Below are 22,132 nucleotides of genomic sequence, written 5' to 3' on the forward strand. Positions count from 1 at the left end.
CTTCGTCTCTATTTCTCCCGTCTTCCATGAGAGTTTGCTGTGCTGAAGATGCCCACCCTGATGCAATGCCCTCTTAGTCACAGGAGATGTCATCTCTGTCCTACCAGCAAATTTTTAAGAATTTTGTGCCCCCCGAGAGAGGTCTGCAGGCACCAGTAGGCTGATGAAAAAAACGAATATGTGTGATTCCCACCGCATGCCACAAACATTTTATAAATGGAATATAAAGTTTACTTAATCCTTCTAAAGATAAAATTTCAATAAAGATATTTTCCTATTATAAAGTAATAATTTTTACTAGAACCCCAGAGAAGCAAGAATCCTTTCACTCTTCCCAGTTTTTGAAAGTAACTTCATGGGAAAATGTTAAATCGCTACAGTAAAGTGCTACAGTTATACTAAGTGGAGGGAAACAGAGCCTTCTATCATATCTGACCAACTGTTAACCCTGATGTCATCTCCCATGCTTGCTGTCTCTCTCCCATTGCTCTGGCCACAATGGGCTTCTTCGCTGCTCCAAACTTTTACTCAAGACCAAGGTCTTGATATTCCCTCCACCTAGGAAACTCTTCTCCAGATATGCACATGAGCCTTTTCTCACACCCTTAACTTTGCTTTGGTGTCATCTCCTCAGGAACACCTTCAGAAACCACCCATTAAAACTGCTCTCTTCTTAATGGCACTTCCTTTTCTGCTTTATATCTCTGTACACTTATCAGCAATAAAAAGAAACAAACTGTTGATACACACAGCAATTTGGATAGGTCTTAAGAGCATTCTACTGAATGAAAAACAAAGTTAATCTCAAAAAGTTATAAAATGTATGATTCCATTTTGGAAGTAAGTGGTTGCCAGAAATTAGAGAAGGGGAAGGAGAGAGGGTGTGACTATAAAGGAGCAGCATAGGGATTTCTTTTGTGGTGACAGAATAGATCTATATTTCCATTGCAATGGTGATAAAATGAAATACAATTATATACAAAGGCATGCCAAAAAATGAGTGTATGCAAAAACCGATAAGATCTGAGTAAGATCTATAGTCCACTTAATTTTATTGTGCAGGCAATTTTTGATAAATGTGCTATTCCTGGTTCTGATAATGCACTGTCGTTATGTAAGATGCCACCACCGGGGGAAGGTTGGTGATGGGTACAGAAGACAGACATCTCTCTGTTAGGTTGCAACTTTATGTGACTCTATATTTAAAAGTAAAAGTAAAACTAAAAGTAACACAAAATTCTCCCTAGCGCTTATCACCATCTAACATGCTATGTAATTTACTTATTTATTTTCTTTATTTTCTCTTAGTATGCAAGCTCCATATGGACAAGAATTCTCATTTGTTTTTGTTCAGTGCTATATCCATGGCACACAGACCAATGCTTGGCACACAGTAAGCTCTCTATGAATTGTTATTAAATAAACTTATGATTAATGTAGATAATACTTTACATCTTAAAATCATCTTAACATTGTGATTAATATCATGACCTTTAATTTTGATCCCAGCTCTGCCATTATCTAGTAGGTCTTCATTAAATCTCTTGAACTTTTTATTCAATTTTCTCATGCAAAAATTTAATAATGCTTAAAAGGTTAAATTAAAATAACACACACAGTAATACAGAGCTGGAGGAAGTGTTATTTGACATCAATCTCTTAAAAATAAATATACTAATATGCTTCAGTAACCCTTACAAAATTAATAACATTCGATCTAATTATTTATCAAAAATATGGACATAGTTTTAAGTGCAAGGATGATTATCACAATATTATTTGTACAGTGGGAAAATCTGAAATAACTAAAAGGTAAAATAACAGGAAAAAGGGCTGTTTTTGACATATTGTACTGCAATTTGGAGCATTTTATGAAAACAAAGACCTCATTTTATTTTACAAATGAATAATAACTACAGATCTGGTCCACAATAATTCAATTACTGTCAGATTTTAAATTTCTATTTTTTATTAACATTATGACTATCAATAACACCCATTATTTGTAAAAACACCCCTTTCAAAACAACTTTTGCAGCATGCCTATATTTTGCACTACACCAATAAACACAAAATAATGTCATCAACTATAAGAGAGAGTAAGTGAGAATATATCCCACTATTTTAGTCTCAAGGCATCATTGAATCTGCAAATAAAGGTAATGTAAATTATTAATAAAATGACCTCTTCTCAGAATGTGTTATTATATATAGTAGGCATACATATTAAGTAAAATGCTATTGCAAAGAAAAAAAAATGAAGTTCTGCTCCTCAATTCCATACTTAGAGAAAAGTAATAATGACAAAGTGATACTCTTTTATTAAAAATTATTAATGTTTTTGCATTTGAAAGATTATAGGGAGAAATATTTTTTTTCTATTCAGAAAGAAAAAATGATTAAAACATTGTCAGACACCTTTTATAAAATTAAGTGTAAAATTATAGGTACAAAAACTAGTTTAAGATTAAAATTTATATGTGAAAAACTTTGATTATTTATCTCTCTTATAAAGATTGAATTTCACATAAATACCCTGGCTATATCATATCTGGGAAGTATGATTATATACTCTTATTTTAAAACAGAGTATTGAAGGTTGTTAAGAAGAAGCAGAGAATGCGTCCTCCTTCTGAGTGGTGAAGCTTTATCTACCATCTACCACAGTCATTCAATTATCCAAAAAACAAGCAAATAACAATAGTGTCCATTTGCATGGTTCTTGGTGTTGATCTTAAATGATCTCAAAGGCACAAGGGGAGAGAAGTGTAAAAATTTAAACATAAGTATAAATAACTAAAATTAAGTATGATTATGGAATACTTCATGATATTTTAGGTACATTGGATTAAACATCACATATAAACAAAACTTTTGCCCTTCTCTGTAACCTCAGTTTCCTCATCTGTAAAATGGAAACAGAATCCTCTTTTGTTAATAGGAGAACTACATTATAAAATATAAATAAATAAAACTCTTAACATGGTGCTTAGTAAAATAAAAAAGATTAGTTGACTGTATATGCATGGGTTTATTTCTGGGCTCTCTATTTTGCAGCGTTGGTCTATGTGTCTATTTTTATGTCAGCATACTGTTTTTTATTACTATAGCTTTATAATATAGTTTGAAATTAGGAAGAAAAAAAGAAGTCTCAAATTTTTGATGGTCATTTTCTGGCTGAGATCTTTTAAAAATTAATGGCCTCATTACTCTAATTATATTCTGTTCTCCAGGGTCCCCCAACCCCCTGGCTGCATACTGGTATTGTTCTGTGGACCAGTACCAATCTGTGACCTGTTAGGAACCAGACTGCACAGCAGTAGGTGAGCAAAGGGCAAGCCAACAAAGCTTCCTCCACATTTGCAGCCACTTCCCAGTGCTAGCATCACCGCCTCAGCTCCACCTCAGATCATCAGGCATTAGATTCCAATAGCAGCACCGGTCCCTGGTGCCAAAAAGTTTGGAGACTGCTACTCTAATCCCTCTATTCAGAAATGCTAAAGTCCTTTTCATTTGGCTAGTTAAATGCCATCCACTATTTTCAAGCTCATTAATTTACTAACACACAATCTTTAACTGCTTTTCTTTTTAAAATAGGCAACACAAATGCAATTAAAAATAATTAGTGTAAACTCCAAGTAGGAATCATAACGTTATTTCTTATAATGTATAATCAGAAAACACTACTTCTGGATTTCTTTCTATGTGTGACTATTCTGTTTGTTTGTTTCTACTTAAAGTATTCTATTTCTAGTAAGGATTACTATTGTAACTTTTCTGAGAAAGTTTTCCTATATTTGATCCTATTCAAAATAAATACAACTAAATAAAGCAGACTCTACTGCTTTTGTTTGAAATCTCTAGCAAGGAATGTCAAGGACTGTATATTCTGCAAGATTTCAAACTTGTCATATTAGTTGGAGAGTCGCACATCTCTTTCTTCCTGTATTTATGGTATGATGTATTTCAGAGGGAAAACTTATCTCTTATGGATTAAGGAAAGGCATTAAAATTTAACTATCCCATCACGGTTCCCCCCTTGCAAAATTATTTTGCACAATGCCTCTAATGAATAGTTATCTATCCACCTTTTGGAAATTTCTAAAGTAGACACCGACTACCACACTGGCCCCTGTATTATTGAACAAGCAAGTGTTAGAGAGGTCTTCTCTATGGAGCCAAAATCTGTCTTCTTGATGCCATTTAATAGAATTGACCTTAGTTTTACACTAAAAGATACATCTAAATTCTATTCTCCATGATATTCAGTACACAACATACCTATTATCCTCCCCTTAGTATTTTTTCAAGTTTTCACTTCACACAATACATATCTAATTGTTTCATTATAGTCTCTAAATCTTTGAGAATTATAATTGTCTCCTTCCATACAGTCTCTAGTTGGGTACAGGATACCAGGTGTATTCCAACTGGCACTTAGAATACCAGGAACATTTACCACCAGTGTTTTAGAGCAGCACCGATAATAGAAATATAATGTTAGCCCTACATATGTAGGTTTAATTTTTTGTAGCCATATTAATAAAAAAGTAGAAAAAGGTAAAATCAATTACTAATATGTTCTAATTATTACAAAATATTATTTCAACATGTTATGATTATGACTCACTATTAATATTTTACATTTGTTTACTAAGCCTTCAAAATCTGGAGTGTATATTTTACACTTATAGCACAACTCAATTTAGACTAACCGTATTTCAAGTGTTCTATAGCTATATGTGGCTAGTAGTTATAGTATTAGACAGCACAGTTTTAGATAGTTTAATTTTATTAAGTTAACATACAAATATATCAATGGTTTTAAAGTTCATGTGACAGTAAGTTTATACTGAGTTTATGGTTAATTAAAATACCTAAGTTGTCATATCAGTTATTATCCCTCCTCCTATTTTAAGTACCATTTTTTCTATAAAACTTATGCTTAAATTCACTGTAACCAGTAATACATTTAATTGTGTTAACTTGGGCAAGCATTCCCATCTCTAGATTATCTGTTACCTTGATTCTGTAGTCTGCTAATTCAACTCTCCATTCTAGCTTGTTCATTCTAAACTTTTATAATTATTCTTTTATTTGTTTGTTTGTTTGTTTAAAACTGGTTTAATCATTTCGAACAGGAAAGGACCATAAAAATAATAGAGGTTTGCAATATATTAATAAATATTCTCATACATAATATTAATTAATTAATCACTGCATAGTTAGCCATCTTCAAAGCCACTGAACAACATTAGCATTCAGCATGTAATCTCCACCTAATGGCTGCAGTGATTTTGCGATGTATTGTCCAAAGCCTTCACACAATTCATTTCTTTCATCTCAGGATCTGTGGCAGCTAATGATTCTCATCTAGTTTACATGGCCTAGTCCATTTCCCTCCCACCTGGAATCACAGCTGCCCCTATGTGGTGAGTAGAATATAGTGGCAATGAAGGTTTATGAATCTCAAGGCTAGATAAAAAAGGCATTGCACACTCCCCCTGCTTCCGTGTATTGCCCACTCTGGGAGAAGCCAGTTGAGGATATCATGAAGCTCTGAGGAGAGGTCCACCTGGAAAGAAACTGAGGCTGTCAGTAGACAGCCGGTATGTACTTGCCAGCTATGTGATTGAGCCAACTCGGAAGCAGCTCCTCTAGCTCCAATCAGGCCTTCGGATGACTGCAGCCCCAATCAACATTTGACAACAACCATATAAGAAATCACAGGTGGAAATTGTGCGGCTTAGCCCCTCCAAAATTTCAGACGCATGGAATCTGTGATTATAATAAATTACTGTTTTATGCCATTAAGGTTTGGAGTAATTACACAGCATTAGGTTACCAGAATAAGACCTTAACACTTAGAATGGCAGTATTGTGCTAACACAGTGTTTCTCAAAGAACTGTAATGATTTTTGTCTATAAGTGGACAAAACATATATACCTATGACAAAAACAAAACTTGAATGAGATAAATCAACATATTAACAGTGGTTTTCTCTAAAAGAGGTAATTATAGGCATTATAATTATCTTCTATATATTTTTCAGTATTTTCAGATTCTCTATAACAAATATTATTTTCGAAATAAAAAGTAAATGTGTTTGAAATAGTTATAAACTGATAAATACATTAATTGCTAGTACAAAAAATAAAAAGTTAAAAATACTGTTTCCAAAACTTTGATTTCTTCCTCCCTTCCTCCTTTCCTTCCCTTTTTTTCCCTGCTAGAATTCTTTTGTTTTAACCAAGAAAAACATTCTAAAATTAATATTGCTATATTTTTCATACTTTATCACCTCTCTTTAGTTAGGAGGGGGTTAACTGGAAGGGCGGTTTAGCAACAGCTACAACAGAATATAGAAGGTGCATTTTATGAGCACTGGAAAGCAGGAGGCTCTCAGGATCGATTTCAAGTCCCATATATTTGAATGCAGTCACTTTCCTATGCAGCAATTTCCCTGAGTTTATTATTAATAGGATTATTTGAAATATTAGTGTGCCCCAAGTGTGTGAATCTTAATAGCTTAGAAATTCCTATGACCAGATCATCTACTCCCACAGACTTCTTAAATATGTGTCTATAATTGTAAAGCACTGAAGTATTAAGACCCAGAATTTAATTAGATAATTCACTAGAGAAGAGTTACTTCTTCAGGCAGTAGTGCATGCAGGATTCATTTCACTATGATTACTTCTTAGTTAAAATAGATATATTTATCATAAAGAGGGTCTTGTCTACAGAGCTACAGACCAGTAGGAAAATAATCTGAAATGAAGGCATCTAACTCTAGAGAATATCAATACTGTTCTTTTGCAGAGAATCCACTCTGGAAGATACTAAGACAGCAACTCTAGTGCATGTATAATTGATTTGTTCCTTCTATTAGACAGGCTTTAAAAAAAAATCATTCAGTTTTTACTTTTCTATTTAGAAAGAGCTTATTCTCACAAAAATTTATGTCCCATTATGCATAAAGGATAGTTCTAATTATGCCAAAACAACGGTAAACTTAATTTACTGACCCCGAACATAAAACATAATAAGGAAGATGACAATGTAAAATAAATAGTTAATTTAACTATTCATTAGTCTATTGTGCATTGTTAATTCAAACAATAAGAAAACTATAAACAAAAAATATTTTAAAAAGTTTTTTAATATTTGTTTCTACTTGTCTTCAAAAAAGAAATGCTTATATAAGACACAATTAATTTTTTAATGATGGCTAAAAATGCAATTGTTAAATAATCCAAATGGACTAATAATTTCAAATGTATTGAGATTATAAAGTAGAATGGATTTAAATAATTGATAATATTTATGACTTAACATGACAGAATAACAGAAAAAAATTGTTTGATTTGGGAAATGGCAAATGCTTTTTGTCAATTTTTAACTCCAAATACTCTGATCATCAAAATTTTATAATATCTAGAGTTCAACATATTTTGAAATACATTTTTCTTCTTTAAAAATATTTTCAAATGTATGGCACTGAAATTCATCCTACAATAACTTAGCTATTTTTGGGAAATAACTTCTAAGAAGTAGATATGAAAATAAAATGTATAACCACTAAGTTTGGAGAAATATAATAAATTCTACCCTACTACTGCAAATAATGACATGTGATGCAAGCTCCATTTGTCTTAGTTTCTTAATTAGAATACAGTTGATATCATTTCAAATGAATGAAAAAACTTATTCCAGAGGTACAGAATAAATCTATGAAGACATGTAAGAACGTTTTCAAAATGACAGTATGATCAAAGGACTATAGACTTTGGCACTAGAAAGATGGAATTGTGTCTCAGCTCTACAACTGTGAACTGGCGTCCTTAAGTAAGTTACTTAGCATCTCTTAATCTCCTACCTCTGCCAAATATTATATCTCTGACAAAGGAGCCAGGACTCTAAAAGGTTTAAATTCAAACACACTTCCTAAATAAGAGGCACAGTTTGAGTAATCAATAAAGGTTTGTTTCCTACACTACAGTCCCTTTTTAAAATAATGCTAAAGAAGAAATAGTATAATATATAGGAAAAGGAGGATCAGAGAAATAATCCAACACAAAGGAGGATCAGAGAAATAATCCAAACTTACTATTGAGTAGAAGACACAAAATAATATGTATTGTATGAATCTATCTATCCATCGATCCATCTATTTATCCATCTAAGGTACAAAAACAGACAAAAGTAATATAAGCGGTTAAAAGCTTGAACAGTAGTCTCCCTTGTGATGGGTAGTGACTGGAAAGAAGCATAGAAATGTTTTGCTTCTTGATCTGGGTGATGGTTACAGGAGAGTGTTCACTTTGTAAAAATTCATTGAGCTATCCTCACAATATGTGTATGTTCCTATATGCATGATATACTGTAACCAAAAAATTAAGTATGAATAGCTTAAATATAAACATATATTTTGCTCCAAATTCTACACACTCTTCACTAAGCCACATCTATTTATAACATGACTTAATGCATCAAACTTGAAGGGCAAATGAGGTCAGACCAATGTCTGAGGCCAGAAAGAAACAGTAGGATATTAAATCCAGGATCAAATTATTAATACTAAAGAAAAAATAGTATATCATCTTTCTTAAATATTTTTTCTAAATCATTGTCATGTACATAGGTAAGTTCTAGGTGCTTAGGTCTTTTCTCGGGCAGAACACTTGCATTTTAAGAAATCAGACTCTTTAAATAGGTGGTTCTCAATCTTAAGCATGCATCAGAAACACGTGGAGGGCTTGTTAAACCATGGATTGTGGTCTCTACCCCAGAGTTTCTGTTTCAGTGAGTATTGGCAGGGCCCAAGAATTTACACAGCTAACAATTTCCCAGTGATCTTGGTGCTGCTATGCTGGAACCATATATTGACAACTACTGTTCCAGAAAAAAAGACAAAAAAAAATGTTTAAATCCTGAGTTACATTCGGTAAGTTTGGAACTTTCCTTTGCATCTATATTTCTATAATATTAAGAAGAATAACATCAACTACTATAAAGAGAAATTATAGGGAATAAGGGCGTACAAGTAAAGACTTTAGCCCGAAGTAGGTGCAGTATGAAAAAGCTGGTATTTTTATTTTTGGTTCTAGTCTTTCCCTTGTTTGGAGTCTGGAAAGTCTTCAGCAGGTAGAAGAGACCGGTTCACGTAAATTCAGTGGTCTTCAGCTCTCACTGCACATTACAATCCTCTGGGGAGTTTTTAAAACTCCAGTGTTTGGGCTATATCCCAGACCAATTAAATCAGGATTTCTTCATGGTGGGACCTAAACATTAATAACTTTTAAAACTCTCCAGGTGATTCTCATGTGCAGCCAAAATTAAGAATCAATGCTTTAGTTCTACAAACTTTGTATACTATGTCCCATTTGCCATAGAAAACTCTATGGGCATTAAAGTGAATGAAGCAACATTTTGACTTTAAGGTTCTTATAGTTTAGTCAAGGCAATGTACTCAAAGATTGACATGCTCAATAAAATGACAGAACTATTAAGACGTACGTATGAACCAGATGCCTGGAAAAGCCTAGAGAAGGCCCACTTACTCTTACCTGTCACTTTAAGGAAAAGTTTGCTAGAAGTTCTGCTTTATTAATTCATATATTGAGGGGTTTTTTGTTTGTTTGTTTGGAGGTGTTTGTTTCTTTATATAGCAACACTGTGCCAGGCATTGTGTTAGACAGAATTACAGTTGTGATAAATTTTATAAAGGAGAAGTAGAGTACCGTGAAACTTATGGAGTTGGAGAAGTCTGGAACAGCTCTGATGCCTGAGGCAAAGTATGACTGAGTTGGCATCTAAAGAATAAGTACAAGTTCTCAACATGGAGGAGAGAACATGGAGCAAGAGTATGCTCCAGAAAGAACAGCAGTGAAAGTCCCACAATGGGAGGGTACACGGAGTTTCCAGGAACTGTGGGAAATCTCAGAAGTACTGAAAGCAACTGGGCAGTTGTGAGGGGCGAGGCTGGCAGGGCCTTGTAGACAGTTATGACTTTTGGTCTTTATCCCAAAAGAAAGCTTTGGGAAGATTTTCAACAGAGGATGACATTCAGATTTTCTTTTTTAAAAAGATCAGTTTAGCTCGAGTGCAGAAAACTAAAAAAGAACAAGAACAATTGAAGAAAAACCAGCTAGGGACCGTGGAGTTTCTCTCAAACAAGAGACGAAGTAAGCACATTATCTCTCCATTCCCAGAATTCTTTTTTTTTTTTTTAAATTGAAATGTGTTTGAAACATAATGTTATGTAAATTTAAGGTGCACAGCATGTTAATTTGATATATTTATATATTGTAAAATATTGCCATTATAACAATAATTAGCACCTCTATCGTGTTTCATAATTACCCTATCTTTTAAGTAGTTGGAATAATTAAGTTTTAGTTTCTTAGCATGTTTGATAATTATAATACAAAATTGTTGTCTATAGTCAGTGTATTGTGCATTATATCTCCAGGGCTTATTTACTATTCGTTGTAAGTTTGTACCCTAAAAAAAAATTGCCCTGTCCCCCCACTGCCATTCCCTGGTAATCACCATTTTATTCTGTTTTTACAAGTTTGGCTTTTTAGAAATTCCGCACATCAGAAATATTATATAGTCCTTGTCTTTCTCTCTAGTACTCTTCATTCATCCTTACTCTATCCTTCAGACAAGGGTGCAGATGTGAGAATGCAGGCAGGAAAATGCCTGCTGAGTTTTTGTAGAGTCATCAGGGTTCATATTGCTGGTCACAAGCCAAAGGGGAGAAAAGCACTTATTGGGTTCTCTTTCTTTGGTCTAATAATATAACATTTATTTTAGAAATACTTCTGTGATTCTAGAAAAACAGATAAACTCAACCATCTGAATATAGGAGGTGGGACTTATTTTGTTTTTGTCTATCCATTTGGCATTTGATCACACAAATTTAACATCCAAAAAAAGAAGGAAATGTTAAAGATTATCTCATGTCCTGCTCCTTTCTCCAGTATTTCAGGACATCCACCTGAAGGTTTCTATGTCTGCTTTGCTTTAGAATCTCTTTCTGTGTAAACAGAGTCACCAACTGCGATGCCTTCAAGGGTCAGATAAGTACTGCGGTTGTGAGAAGAAGGCTAGGAATAAAAGAACTGCACAACCAGAGATATTCCCATCAAGGCTCTGCAACAGAGGCAGCCAGGTTTAAGCACTACTTCCACCAGCCCACTTTTCCTTTTGCAAAGGTTCAAAGTGAGTAAGGAGACTCTCACAAGACCACCCCAAAGCACACCTGCAGCAAGACCATCTTTTCAAACATTTAGTCTCTGCTTCTCTACAGGGAGATTCATCTTTCCTTCCAGTCACAAATTATCTTTCTTTCTCTTTCCACCGCTTAATCTACCTCTTTTTCCCCTGTAATATAGTTAGTGGAACATGCATCTTAGAGCCTTTATCAAACTGTAAGATTCTTACAGTCAAAAAGCATTCATCATAATCTGTTTATAGATCCTTACTACAAGTATTAACACATTCTCAAATTATGAGGAGCATAAATGAGGTGGAACCATATTGTAGGTTCAAACTATGAGAAACATTAATCTGACTAGAAAAAGAAAAGCAGCTTCTCACTTTGTTGAAATTAACTTTTTGAAATTCCTGAGCGCAAATAATTTACATTGGAGAAAATAGTTTTCATATTATCATATTAGTGTTAATAGTCATATATCACAAGAGAAAAAATTCTTCCCAAGTTTGATATCAAAATATAATATTAATACAAAAATATTAGATTCTTTGCAAACTACTAAGGATCGTGGTTTTATATTTTACACTACTTATGTATAATGTAGCTCTTGATACAGAAGCTGCAAAAACTGTTCATAAACCTATATTAGTAATTATACTTGCTTTATGACTTTGGGCACTATAATTGCAGACCATTGCAGTGTTTGTTAAAATAGTACAGTTAACATGAAAAAGACTAAGAAAAAAGCCAGAATCATATCTCTTTACACTTTAGACACAATGATTGTATTAGCTCAAGCTCTAAATAAAGCATTTCAAAAATGGTAATCCACACAGTGTTTCAACACTGGTTGCCCACGGGTAACACACAGAACTCAATTGGTGACCTACAAAATATCTTCTAGATTTGTCGTTCTCTAAATAATTGGCATTTGATCCAGATTGAGAGCATTGCTAAGGAGAGAAAACTAAATTAGCTCTCTTGAGCAAGCGACCCTGACTCAAAAACAAAAACAAAAAAAGCAAAACAAAAGAAAAACAGTGCAGATAGTTTATAGTTGCTCTTCAGCAGAATCCTTGAGGCAGGATTATTACTACACGCCTCTCTTTCTTGTAAAGCAATTACTCAAGCTAGTAAGTTTGAGAAGTATTCATGTTTCTTCCTCTCCGTTATAGTCATGAGAAGACTGAGGCTGAGGACATGTGTAGCACCCATGAGTCAGGTTACACCTCTCGATAGTGTTGTGAGGCCTCCTAATAATATATTAAAAATGTTCCTTTGGTGTCTTCCCAGGTAACTGGCTATGATTACATTCACTCATATAAAAGATAGGTCTTGCCATTATTATTATCATTAGGAAAATAGATTTTGATCACTTGTCACCATAGACATTTAAAAACAAAATGGAATATTTATGCATAAAAATGTATAAACACAGAAAAATACAATTATGTATTTATTGTGTTGATGGGCATTTTTCTAAGCCTATAGACAAAAGAAAACACAGCAAAGTAAAAGATAAATTTTACCATAAAATTCAAACTTTCTCAAAGTCAAAAAATAAATAATTCCAAAAAATAGTAATATGTTTAAAAAAAGGGCAATAGAACTAATAATTAAATTATACAAATGAACATTTAAAAAAATACCAAGATTACAGAAGATAAAGGAATAGAGTATATATATACATTATTCACAATAAAACTAATACAAATGAGTATACTGAGAATGTTAGCTAAACTGATGTTTGAATACAGATTAAAACAAACATATATATCTATATTTATACCTAAAATATATGTGTATCTTATTATAAATATGTATGACTATATAAATATATTCAAAGTACTGTAATAAAAGGACCACACCTGAGACTTCTCTGGGCCTTGACCAAATCTGCTTAATAAAATGCCAGACTGTAATACACAAACATTGGGGGAACCTTAGAGAGAATGGGTATACTTTGCCTGTAGGATGAATTTGGAGACTATTAGCCAGCCTCTAAGATGGTCCCCTCAAATCCTCACCTCCTGGTAGTCCTCTCCAACATTGAATTAGAGCTGACTGTATGACCAAGAAAAACCACACGATGAAAGTAACAGGTGACTGCCAAGTATAGATCATACAAGGCACTGAAGTTTCTATCTTTATCTGTCACATCACTCACTCTGGAGAATTCCAGATACCATGTCATGAGGATACTCAAACATTGCGGAGAAGTTCATGTGGAGAAACCGAAGGCCTCATGCCAACAGCCAACACCAATCAGCCAACCATGTGAGTGATCTTCCTTGGAAAGGTATCCTCCAACCTCAGGCAACCTGTCAGATTACTGCAGCCCCTTCCCCTACGACCCCTCGCCACAGCTGATACCTGATTGCCACTTCATGAAAGATTTTGAGCCAGAACCACATGACTAAGCCAATCCCAAAGTCCTGGTACATACAAACTGTGAGCAACAGTAAATGCTTTTTTAAAAGTCACCAAGTTTGGGCAATATATTATACAATAATATAAAACTAATACTGATTGTATGGGTATGTATGTGTGTGTATGTATTTATTTGATTAGCAATTAAGCTACATATAACCTAGCAATATAATAATTACTTTTTTAAAAGATATACTCCTATGTTGGTAAAGATGGTAATAAACAAGCCATGTACTGCCTAAGGTCGGTATCAACAAACAGAACCTTTTTGGAAAGCTGTTTTTTCAATATGTATCAGGAGCCTTAAATATATCCAAAAATTAATTCCAAATGGATCAAAAACCTAAATATAAGAACTAAAACCCTAAAGCTCTTAGAAGAAATCATGAGGGTAAAACTTCATTACCTTGAATTTCGCAATGGATTGTCAGCTATGATATCAAAAAGCATGTAACAAGAGAAAAAAATCCATAAATAATACTTCATCAGAATTTTTAAAATGTATGCATCAACATGCATTACCAGGAAAGTGAAGAGAAAACCTACCAAGTAGGAGGAAATATTTGCAAATTATATATCTGATAAGGCCTAGGAATTCTTAAACTCAACTACAAAAAGAAAAAAAAAATAGCAAAAGACTTGAATAGACTTTTCCTCATAGGAAATGCAAATAATCAATAAACATATGAATATATATACCCAACATAATTCATCATAGGGAGATATACCCTAAAGTCACAATGAGATATCAATTCATACACACTAGGATGGCTATAATAAAAAGAATGGGAAAAAAAAAACTACTGGTGAGGACATGGAAAGATTGGAACTCATATGTTGCTAATGGGAATGTAAAATGGTACAATAATACTTTGGAGAACAGTTTGGTCGTTCCTCAAAAAGTTAAACATAAAATTATCATACTATCCAGCAACTCCACCCCTCAGTATATAGTCCCACATTTGAAAATCGGTAGGCAAAAAATAATAATAATTCTTGTGTACAAATGTTCATATCAGCACTATTCATAATACTCAAAAGGTAGGGAAAAAAACAATATCTATTAATGGAGTATTGGATAAAGAAACTGTGGTAATACATACAAAGGGATATCATTCAATCAAAAAAAAAGAATCATGTACTGATATATACTCTAATGTGGATAAAACTAAAATATGCTAAGTGAAAGAAGTCAGAAATAAAAGGTCACATAGTATATGAATCCATTTACATGAAATATCCTAAATAGGTAAAAACATAAAGACAGAAGTCAGATTGTTGATTACCAGAGGGTAGTGTAGGAAAGAGTAGAGAGTGACTGATTAATGGGCCTGGGGTTCCTTTGGGGTGATTAAAATGTTTTGGAACTAGATAGAGGTGGTGAATGTACCGAATGTCACTGAACTGTACACTAAAATAGTTAATTTTGTGTTAACTATTATGAATGTCAGTTCCATTACCAAATCTGCTATACACTTTCAGAAATTCCACTTATAGAAATGCATACCACAAAAATATTAAATTCAGGAAAAAAAAGGTGTATACTGAAAAAATTTCAAAGCATTTTTTTTAAATGAAAACAGCAAAGTTCCAATAGGAAGAATCTGTAAGTTGAAACAGCCTTTAATTGAGTTTTTCTAGTAATATAGTAATAGTTTTTCTTATAATAAAGATAAAGACAAATCACTGTACAATTGCACAGTCTGCTAGGGTGAAGCTATTACTACCTTCTTGAAAGGCCTTGGATAAAATTCTAAGTCTGTCTAGTCATGCATTTTCCATCTTCTCTGAGACTAAATTTTCTCCTCTCTGATATCAGGATAATAGTATCTCCCTAAAATAATGCTTAATATATGATAACTACAGTTTCCCTACTTTTATATATACAGGAGGATAAAAGGAATAAAACACACCAAAATAATTTTAGAGAATATGTTTGGATGGTTAGATTTTTTAAAATTGTTTTTTCCCATCTTTGTTAATGGGAAGTATACACATGTGGACACACTCTCAAATACAGTACACACACGCAGGGTGATCACGACATTTAATTACTCTAAAAACATCAATAATCCCAAATTGCTATATCAGTTTAAACTGTATAGAACAGAATTAGATTTACATTCTTCTTTAATTTGGGCTTGACATGACTTATAGGTTTTTTTCTCTCCAAATTGTAAACCTGTGGGCAAGACTGAATTGACTGCCATCCCTCAAATATTTAATGCTGCTTCCATGAAGTCCCATGTTATCTGCCCACCTGGAATGTTTTTCATTCATCTTTATTTGATTCAAAACCCAGCATATGCTTCCCTGTCTAACATGATTATCTTAAATTAAAATTTTCTCTTTTCCTTATATTACCACTCTTATGACACATCATTCAATACCGCATGTGGTAAATATGTTTGGTCATATTACTTCTACCTGACTGTATGTTTCTTAAAGGAAATGATTCATACTTGTGTGTGCATATTGTGTGCAAACACACACACACACACACACACACACTCCTGCATAATGTCTTTTTCAGTAGTTGATACATAATAAATTTCGAATAAAGAAAATGAATAAATGAAATTGAATAAGACTGTGATATTTAGTTTAATCATTTTTTACCTATTACAATAATCCAGAGATTGATATATCATAAACTATCTTTATTTTTCCTGAAGTTAAACCAAAAAAAGAGAATATTAAGATTTTCTTAATATGTTAATGGTGTTCATTTACATTTTGGTATTAATTATATTCTCATATAATCAACATACTTTGCCCGAACATCTAAAGTTAAACTAATTTTATACATTGTATTCTAGAGAGACTTACCATTATACATCCCAACAGCAATGTATGATGAGTGACCTAGTTTCCCTGCATGCTTTTTAAAAAAATTTTATCCATTCTGATATGAGTGTAGAAACATTCCTTATTGTTTTAATTTGTATTTATTTAATGGCTAACAATGTTAACCATATTTTTATCTACTTATTTGCCATCTGCATATATTCTTCAATGAAATGTCTCATGTCTTTGCCCATTTTCTGATTGTATAGTTGCTGTTTTTTTGTAACTCTCAAGTTCGAGAGTCTTGATATAGTCTAGATATTAGTCCTTCAGTGAGTATCTGAATTGCAAGTATTCTCTCCCAGTCTATAGCTTGTATTTTCATCTTTATAAAAGGGACTTTCATAAAACAATACCTTTTCCTTGTAAATTTTATAAATGTGATGTATAGTGTAAGAACTATTTTCCTAGCCATAGATCTCAAAGATTTTCTTACACATTTTTTCTAAAAGTTTTATAAATTTACATTTTTACATTTAAGTCCATAATTCATTTTTAGTTTGTGTGTTCTGTGAGGTTTAGGTCCATGTGTTTTTGTTTGTCTGTTTTGCCTATGGAGGTCCAATTGCCCCAGAACCATTTGTTGAAAAGACTATCTTACCTCTATTAACTGGCTTGGCACCTTTGTCAAAAATCAGGCATATTTGTACGAGACTACATCTGGGTTCTTTACCCTGTTTTATTGATCTATCTGTCTATCCTTCTGCCAGGTCCACTTAGCTTTAATTAGCTACTGAGATCTGATTTTTTTTTAAGTTTATTATCAGTTTAATATAGCAGTTATTTTAATTTAAAATTACTTAGATAAACAATATTATTTAAAAACATTTTTAGGATGTCGTAATATTTTTGTTTATAAAAATCAAGTATTTTTCTTGCTCTTACATGTGATTTTTTAAAATCTCAATGAATAGAGACAACAAAGAAAAAGTTAAAGAAGGCAAAATTTGTAATAGAAGATTACTTTGATTGCAATCTCCATCTTTTTTTATTAATTATTTTAAATAAAAAAGTATATAAACTCAGATAAAAATATAGCATGTGTGTATTTCAAAAAACTAAAACCATCAAAAAGAAGGTCCTTTGAACTGTAAAATTTCATGTGCTCAATATCTTTCAATGGATTATATGAGGCTTTCCGCCTTAAGTCTATAAATTTTTATTGTCCGTCTTAAAGCACATAAAACTTTCTTGAATGATTTCCAATCACTTATTTTCTACAGAGACTAATCTGCTGAACTGACTTTTCAAAATTTACTTTGCTTTTTAACAATGTGAATGATATCTAAGTACAAAATATTCAACAACCATACTTATGCTCTAATTGTGCTATAAAGCTGACATGGAATACTAAAGCCCTAATTGCAATTAGAGCATTTTATTTGCTCTGAATTAATTTTTTGGCTTGTCTCACTTTCAAAATTTTCTAAAACCACAAGGCTTATGCTCAAATACCACCAAAGAACTCTTTGACCATAACCTGAACCAGTTTTTCACCAGTCCTTTCCTGCTATCCATACTGCCACTCAGGGCACAGCTATTAGGAAACTCCCTAATCTTTACACACATGAAACAATCAAGTATAGAATAAACCTATGTTGAAAATGTCAAAAGCCCCTAGTTTTCAGTTTGGTATAACCTGAAACACTCCCCTCTAATAAAGATGAACAGAAATCAGCACCTGGCAGATTGCCTCAGTTATTTACTAGCCATGTATGGAAGAAAGGACATTGTCTGCAAACTTCTCTCATGTAGTATTGGTTATTAGTGATCCCTGCGGCTATTAGATATGCCAGATTTTCTCTAGGTGGGTAGATAACCAAGGAAAACTGTGAACTATCACCTGAACGCATTATAAAGAAAATGTTTTCAAAGAAGATCATTCCTTTACCTGTTTGACATCATATGCCAGAAGAACATATTTTAAATCTGGTGAAACAAAATATCTTGATGCTTTGAAGGTTACCTAAAAATAAAAGGAAACAATTATTTTAAAAAGCTTAACAACAGAGAGATAAATGTGCATTTGGATATAGAATTATAAAAAAAACAAACAAACAAAAAAAAAACTTGATGCTAATAACACTGTGAAATAGGCATTCTCATTCCTGTAATTAATATGGACATGCATGTGTGTATATTATACAGATGGATATAAAAACTTGGAGAGGCTATATTACACATTTCATTAAAAAAATTGTTAATGTACCTTTTCTACATGTTATCACTCAAAGACTATGTTAATATTTTCATTATAAAAAACAAAAGTAACAACTCATTGAACTTCCTAAGTAACCAAATGTTTTTATATTTGTATGTGCAATTAATCAAAAGGAAAAGAAATAGTGACATCCTGCGGTATCATGATTTTATGACCGAACTTTGCATATAGGTTAAACATTTATATTGAAAGAAGCCACTATATTAAAGACAGAATTTCTTTAAACTCCCAGAGTGAAACAAATTAAAACACAATACACAAATACATAATTAATTTGATATATGTATATTAAAAAAAAAATATATATATATATATATATATATATATATATATAAAACTATACAGCACCTGATTGATTCTGAGTCTATAGTTTTACCCAATGTCAGAAAACAATGAACTAAAATGAAGGAGAAATATTGAGAGTGGAGAAATGATTTTATTTGAAATATAGATTTCAGTTAACTTCATTAGTAAAGAGAAGGCAAGCAAATTGAGTTTATGCATCAAAAGCTTACAAAATACAAACAAAAAATAAACTGTATATGAATTTTAGGTAAACTAGTTTGTATAGTTTTTGCAGATATACATATATAAATAATTGTGTGTACCTTATATCAAGGCAGTTTCCACAAGACTATTCTCCATGGAACTGAAAGGGTAAAGTCAAGGTTTTCTTATTTGAAATTCCCCAAAACTTAAGGGGCAAGATAAGAAACTCAGACTAATCAATATTTGGCAAAGTTTGTGTGGAGTAATAGAAAATTTATTTGTTTCTCCCTTCTCTCAGGTTCTGGCACAGAGCTTCTAAAGCCCTTAGAATTTCCTAAGTAATGGGAGGGTCTTTTGTTAATATTAGTCTCATTTGACCTGGTTTGTAATAATGAAATGACTTAAGGTTTAGGGTACAGGGAGAGGGGCTAGATAGCTTTTGGATGGGGGCTGGCCACTGGAGGAACCAATCCACTGATTAGAGGCTTAGAATTTTTAACCATATTTGGAGATCAAGGAGGGTGGAAGGGCTGGAGATGAAGTCCAATCAGGTAGTTAATGATTTAATCAACCACACCTAGGTAATGAAACATAAATAAAAAACTCTGAACAATGAGATTCGGAGAAGCTTCCTTGTTACTAAACATATCAAAGGACTAGGAGGATGGCACACCCCAACTCATAGAGACAGAGATTTGGTACCCTTTTGGATTCACTCTATTTGCCTTCTCATCTGGCTCTTCATTTGTATTCTTTATAAACCAGTAATCATAAATACAGCTGATCCTTGAAAAACATGAGTTTGAACTGTGTAGGTCCAGTTGTACGCAGGTTTTTTTCAATAAATGTAGTCAACCCTTTGCATCCTTTGGTTTCACATCTGCAGATTCAAGTAACTACAAACAGAAAATGGTATTATCACATTCCCAATCACAGTTTCCCACCTACAGATTCTCAACTGGGGATGAAAAATACTGTTTTTGATCCCCAGTTGTTTGAATCTGCATATGTGAAGTGCCAACTCCATAGACAAAGGTAGTACACAGATTTTTGACTGCATAGGGATCAGCGCCCCTAAAATACCCCAAAACCCATGTTGTTCAAGGGTCAACTGTATAGCACTTTCTAGCAAATTATCAAAACTGAAGGAAGATTATAAAAAAACACCAAATTTGTAGCCAAGTCAGACAAAAATGCAGGTAGCTTGGGGACCTGGGATGTGCAACTGGTATCTGAAGTGGTGGCAGTCACTCAGTCGTTAACCTCTGGGGTCTGCACTAACACTGGGTAGGTAGTTAGTGTTAGAGATGAATTGTAGGCTGCTCAGTTGGTGTCAGATAATTGTTGTGGAGTAACACAGTGTGTTAATCCTGAGCCAGATATGCAAGAGAGTGGAGTGGTCTGAGAGAAAATAATATTATATGGCAATGTCAAGATTTAGAGGTTTTGTCTATTTACATCTATCTTGTATGGCCCATGTATCAGATAGTTTAGAAAAAGGTCAGGTCAAAAGAATCACTGGCAAGGATTCATATAAAGATATTTTTTTCATTTTTTTACAAAGTCATTTCAATAACAATGAAAATAACAACAACAATAAAGCTATCATTTATCATAATCTCTGTAAATTGCTTAGATTTTTGTAGTTCTCAATAATCCTCAATCCTCCTGACAGCACTGGGAGGTACATATCCTCATTCTTATTCTTTCTTTTTTCCTCATTAATTTATTACATATTGAAACTTGGTAGACATTGGTCTGTGGGGAATTTAGCATGACACTGAGAACACAAGGCCATTTCTCTCAACATTACCATATCTTGTATTGGGAAGTGTACTGTCACACAGTAAGAAGAGGTTATTTAAAAGTCAGTTAAAAGAGCAATGCTTTCATTCCATCCTATGGAAATTAGGAAACTCTGAAGCCACAGTTCTTAAACTTTTCTCAAGATCACAGAGGAACAAACATAACAAAAGAATATAGGAGGAATTCCTTTCATAAGTCGTATTCTCTCACCAGCAGTTTTCTTTCTCTCTCTTTTTTATTTAAAGAGAGCTTCCCTGTCTGAAGTCTGAATTATTTAAAGAAAAGCTCACTTTCCTTGTCCCCATCCACTCTCATGTGATGTTCCTCACAAAAATTAACTTCGCGCTTTCACAGGTGTGTCTGTACCTCTGTTAACAACATTTTAGTATCTTTTACAGTTCCTACAATTATCCAGTCTAGCACTTTATTAATTATCACTATACTGCCTCCAGTTATGCAGCACAAACACACTGGGAAACTTTCCAAATACCTTTCTAGGGGACAAGCTGCTGAACCTTCTTTGAATTTAGAGTTGTGTGCAGGTCACTGGTTCTGCAAAGAGACTTGCTGATGATAACACGAATAAGAAACACATCCTTGCAGCTTAGTCAAGGAAGATTGGAAGTCTCAGGCAAATCTCTCCTAGTGTAAGCCATTAATGTTATCATATTTTGCATCTGGAAGGTTAATTCTTTCTAGCAGCCATAGGAGACCCTTGGGTCTACAACGACCCTAATTATAGACATAAATATAGTTTGGTTGAGTGCCAAATTTATACAGCTTCGAATTAGGGTTTGGGGAAATTCATTATTGCTAATAATGCTATTATATTACCTATATATTTAATCACTTAATTACTGTTAAAATAAAAGAATGCAGAAATATTTTCTACATGTGTTTATTGGTAACATTTAGCAATGATGTCTACCAGTGTATTTTTTGACCCTGAACACGGGACAAAAGTCATTAAAATGCATGAACTCTTCCATCTAGGAACATTTAATTAAGGAAAGCAAGATAAAATAAACAGGAAAAAATAAACACGCAGGTGTTTAACTAAACCTATTAAATAAAGAAGACAAGGTATTTGATCAAGTTGAAAAACAAACGTATG

The 22,132-nt window shown here is 33.1% G+C and overlaps 1 protein-coding gene across 6 annotated transcripts in view; it reads right to left on the reverse strand.

The window, feature by feature from the left end:
- DPP10 (dipeptidyl peptidase like 10) overlaps positions 1–22,132 on the reverse strand; it is a 457,935-nt gene that overhangs the window by 254,119 nt on the left and 181,684 nt on the right. For all 6 annotated transcript variants that reach the window (XM_039872698.1, XM_039872700.1, XM_039872699.1 and 3 more), the window contains one exon: positions 18,394–18,468. In XM_039872698.1, the coding sequence (XP_039728632.1) occupies positions 18,394–18,468 (75 nt within the window). The remainder of the gene's footprint in view (positions 1–18,393; positions 18,469–22,132) is intronic.

Source organism: Pteropus medius, unplaced genomic scaffold (genome assembly GCF_902729225.1).
Source record: "Pteropus medius unplaced genomic scaffold, Ma_sr-lr_union100, whole genome shotgun sequence".
NCBI lineage: Eukaryota > Metazoa > Chordata > Mammalia > Chiroptera > Pteropodidae > Pteropus > Pteropus medius.